The 4,773-nt window shown below is 52.0% G+C and overlaps 1 protein-coding gene across 1 annotated transcript; it reads left to right on the top strand.

Annotated features, from left to right (window-relative positions):
* Nucleotides 1–236: 236 nt before the first annotated feature.
* On the top strand, nucleotides 237–4,467 carry LOC144109666 (uncharacterized). Its single transcript, XM_077642473.1, has 2 exons — nucleotides 237–1,619; nucleotides 4,126–4,467. The coding sequence occupies exons 1-2, from the start codon at nucleotides 237–239 to the stop codon at nucleotides 4,465–4,467; spliced, it is 1,725 nt and encodes a 574-aa protein (XP_077498599.1).
* Nucleotides 4,468–4,773: the final 306 nt, after the last annotated feature.

Below are 4,773 nucleotides of genomic sequence, written 5' to 3'. Positions count from 1 at the left end.
GTGCGGGACTCTGACGATCGCAAAAAGTGATCACGCTTGAGCCTCGCGCATATGTTCCACTGCAGTACCCATCAAATACTGATTCCTTGACAGTTTAGAGCGGCAGTCCATTTCTTTCGGCAGTTCGAACGCGTCTCATCGTCCTTCCAGACGCGCAGGAAGCTCGTCTCAAACGACGTCCGAGCCTACGGGAATTTCAGTGCTGTGGGTTCGACGCTGTTTCTGCCCACCTCAGTATGGGGTCTGAACAGAACTTCCGGCTTCCCGCCAACGCTCCTGCATCGGTGCTGGAAACGCACCTCAACGCCCATGCAGCGACACTCCTGGAACTGCATCTCACGAACAACCGTATCACGGAAGCAGATGACCTGTGCCGCTTGATCATGCGCGCCAAGGGGCTACGTACCCTCGAATGCATCGCCTCCAGTGTGAAGGCTCGTCACCTCCTGCGTGTCATACCGCGGCCTCTAGAGCACCTGACGCGCCTGGAATTCTCGATGGTTGACGAGGAAGATGAAGCGCGCCGTCAGATCGACCAAATTGGCAAGCCGGCCGGGGGTGTCTTCAGCGATACAGTGGCAGGTAAGATCCGCTGTATGTATGTAGAGGTCGCCGGGGACGCCAACTTCGACCTTCTCGAACTGTTCCTCGAGTATTGCCCGAACGTGATCGATCTTCACGTGCACTTGGTAAGCGGTAACTTCAACAGCGCCGTCCTGCGGTGCGCCAATGTCTTGGCCAATCGGCCCATCATGGAGACGTTCTCGTTCACTTCGGAGCTGCCGTCGCCAATGCCCCTCGAACCGCCAGCAGCGCTCGACTTTGGACACTGCGCGCACGCGTGCGCCAACGTGCTGTACCGACGCGAGGGACAAAGGTGGAACTGCAAGCGACTCCGCGACTTGGCGACGTCTACCGAACCGGCGCTGCCCGAGCCCCTGATCGTTGTCGCCGTCCTGGAGAATGACCTCGACGAACAGATCCGCCAGGCCGCCTTGCTAAACAACTGGAGTGCTGTGCACTCCCTCTGCCTAGTCCTGCTGTCACGACCGGCCCTTGGCGGGCCTGTACATGCGGCCGTATCAGGCACTAGGTTGTTCCACGCAATTACTCACCTCTTACGTCATTTCGAGAACCTCACCGAGCTGAACGTTAACTCGTTTCACTTCGCCCCCGCTGTCGACTTGACGGTACTGCTCGCAAATTGCTCATGCCGTCTCCAGGCGCTCTCGCTTCCTCCCTGTGCTCTTCTCCCCGAAAACGCACTGTGGCGACTGGCGGAGTGCAGGACTATTGAAGACCTAGATATTCGTTCGGGCTACGACGGCCCCCGTAGAGCTTGCCCCGGTTGTGTGCTGGGGCTAAACTTGAATCCATTTCTGTTTGAAAAGCTGAGTGTCAGCGCGTTGCGTGGCCGCCTCACGATCTACAGCGAATTCACGGTGCACCGCCTAGATTTCCTCGTAGGCAGCGTGTTGGCTGAGCTGCGCATCGTCGACAAGTCTCCGAATCCGGTGCCGGACTACAGGCGTCTTGGGTGGTTTCTGTCGGTGAATCCAGCTGTGCGCACCCTCGTCCTCTCGTACACGGGTCTCAACTTCACTCACCGCCCCTTCCAGGTATTTTGCTGCGCTAAAACACTATTTTGTTGCAGCGTCTTCGCACGCACCTTGAAGAGCTTTGTAATCTTATATGTATAGACGTATTGCACGCGGCTTCACGGGCACCATGATTTCTGATCACGAATAGCTTTCAAGGCAATGATAAGGGAAGTAGATGAACTCTCAACCCTTGAGCACAATCTTTACGCATCAACAAGGTGCTGGCGGTGGCTTTAGTGCGACCGTGAATGCCACCCCGTGAAACCAGTTCCAGCTCTAATTTTAAACGCACATGCTCTGAAAAAGTCACCGCGGTGGCAGAGTGGTTACGGCGCTCGGCTGCTGGCCCAAAAGACGCGGGTTCGATCCCGGCCGCGGCGGTCGAATTTCGACGGAGGCGAAATTCTAGAAGCCCATGTACTGTGTGGTGTCAGTGCACGTTAAAGAACCCCAGGTGGTCGAAATTTTCGGAGCCCTTCCCTACGGCGTCTCTCATAGCCTGAGTCGCTTTGGGACGTTAAACCCCCTTAAACCAAACCAAAGATGTCCTGAAAAAGCCTGTTTGCTGGCCGCAAGGTGTTGCGGCCAGCAAACATACATAGGGGAACGGTTCTAAATAAAGCGCACTCAGATAAATTGTTTACGGGGAATGTGGAAATGCTAGGCTGCTCGCGCTGAAGTGTTCGTACAGGTGTGCAGTTACCTGTAGAGGTCCATCACGTGCACCCTGAGCCACTGCTGGTGTTGAAAAATATGCCGACCCATCAAAATTGCGTGATGTGATGATGATTATTATTAATATTACTATTTTTTCGACCGAATGACATTTGTGGACAAATGCCGCCATGACACGAACTGTTGCCCTCTTGTTAAAGTTGTGTCAAAGACACATTTGCGAAGCATTTCACCCGAAAGCAGCCGGGCATCAGGTCAGGGAAAAGCTTGCACCCATTGTAGCTCAGGTGAGTTCTCGGAGGCTCTGCGGTTCCAACCCGGCACTATGGTCACGTGACCAGTGACTGACGTTCTGGGAATTAGGTTTACTGCATCCTTTATCATAACTCAGTTTCTAAAATAAAAACAAAGTTTCAGCAACTACCTAGGAAGTAGGGCTGCTATTTTAAGCAGCGCACTTTGTGTAATGCAACTTCGATTCTTATCAATTCAACCGGAATATTATTAGACACATTAGTACCCGCAGAGAAACTTTACCATTGAATGCGTGGCCTTAAGAATCGTCGTTAATAAACCATTTATCCGATGCCAAATAACCAAGATAATTGCCTAGTTTGAGCTGCATCCAAAGAGATGGAGAAAGAATGGTTGTAAGTCTCTAGCGCATGAAGACTTCTTGGAAATATTGCTTCTTATGAGCCTCCTGGGCTTTCTGCTAGTGCTTGCAGGAGGGAGAAGAAAAAAGTAGTAGAGGATGCGGCTGATAATCTAGACAGTAATTCTGTGCTTGCGCGAGTGTTTTCGCAGTAGTGGTTTTTTTTTTATCACAGAAGCTAGTTGGCGAAAAATATACCGACCCATCAAAATTGCGTGATATGAGGATGAGTATTATTATTATTTTTTTGAACGAAGGACATTTGTGGCCGTGATCGTTTTTTGCACGTTTTCGTTTTACTTTTTACAGTGCAATTTGTTTATGGAGGTTTAACGTTCCAAAGTAACTCGGGCTATGAGAGACGCCGTAGTGAAGGGCTCCGGGAATTTCGACCGCCTGGGGTTCTTTAACGTGCACTGACATCGCACAGTAGACGGGCCTCTAGAATTTCGCCTCCATCGAAATTCTTCCTCCGCGGCTGGGATCGAACCGGCCTCTTTCGGGCCAGCAGCCGAGCGCCATAACCACTCAGCCACCGCGGCGGCCAGTGCAATTTGTGTCTGACTTCTTCTCACGATTGTCACTACTGGTCCTCTCGTTAGGATTAGACGCAGGTAAGGGAGAGGGCAGTGGTGGGTAGGGTAACCACTGCGTTGGCATCAGCGCTGGCTACACAGTGAAGATAGTGCCCAAACTAGACACCGAGAAGGAAATTCCTGTCTGTGGCTGCGTCAGTTGTGTTTGCGGAACGCAATCTGAGAAAGTGGTCTCCGTGATGCCGTTACACAGCGCCAGGATTGCGATCGAAAACGCGAGTGTCTGGTTCCTGGTGAGCGGGAAGTGTGGACTGCAAGACAAACGTGCGTGCACCCGTTAATGTGACTGAATGGCATTGGCGTTCGACTATACGTACCTCAAGGCCGGGGCATCTAATTTTGACCACAAGGGCAGCATGTCGAAGGGGATGAAATCGAAAAACGCGCGGGTGCTTTCCGCTGTCGGTGTCGGTGCACTTTGAAGTTTCCCAGGTTGCATGAATTAGTTTATAGCGCTCGACCGCGGCATACTTCCAGCCGATGTGCCATTCGTGGTGTTAAATGCCACGTACCATTGCTAGGGAGCATGCAAAGGAGCGGTGTCTAGCATCGCGATTTACACAGCCTAACGTAATACTGTGCAATTTCTTCCCCCCAGACTGACATTCTAAAGTTGTCTCAGCTCCGTTACCTCTGCATCCTGTCCGAAGAGACTGCGTCGGGCGAGTACGCCGGGGGGATTGTAAAAGAGATGTCCCAAGCGATGAAAAACCTCAAGGTACTGCACCTTCACTACCATAACCTCCAGGACGTGCCGCAGCAACTAACCTGGCTTCTTGACGCGGAGGACCCGCTAGTGCTGCAAGGACTCGTCGCCGGTCCCCCGGGAGAACGCAGACCTGGTCGCATCGTCCACGGAATGCCTTGCGTTCTCTGCTCGACGCAGACATTCATCGGACTCAAGAGGCCGCGCAATCGCGGGAGCAAGTCTGCCGTGTAGTGTCGTTTTCTCCGATTCACTTTGTTACCCGTGGATCAATCGATCGTAGCCGCGGATTTTATGTTCACTTCCATAATCTCAAGATTTATGTGGGGGATATGCTGGATACAAGAGATCTTTGGCTTATAGCGGGATGCTGCTGCAAAGATATCGTTGCTCACCGCTGGAATGATCGCGAATGGTCTTCTGTTTGAAAGCGTAATTCGTTTTAGCATGCGCCACTGTGTTTTGCAACTGCTCTTGTACCTGGTTATGTGTTTGATTGATTGGTTTTGGTGATTTTACATTTATTTGATTTCTCGTGTC

The sequence above is a fragment of the Amblyomma americanum genome, chromosome 11 (genome assembly GCF_052857255.1).
Source record: "Amblyomma americanum isolate KBUSLIRL-KWMA chromosome 11, ASM5285725v1, whole genome shotgun sequence".
Lineage (NCBI taxonomy): Eukaryota > Metazoa > Arthropoda > Arachnida > Ixodida > Ixodidae > Amblyomma > Amblyomma americanum.
Note: the sequence above shows the minus strand (reverse complement) of the source record. Positions and strands in the feature narration are given on the sequence as shown.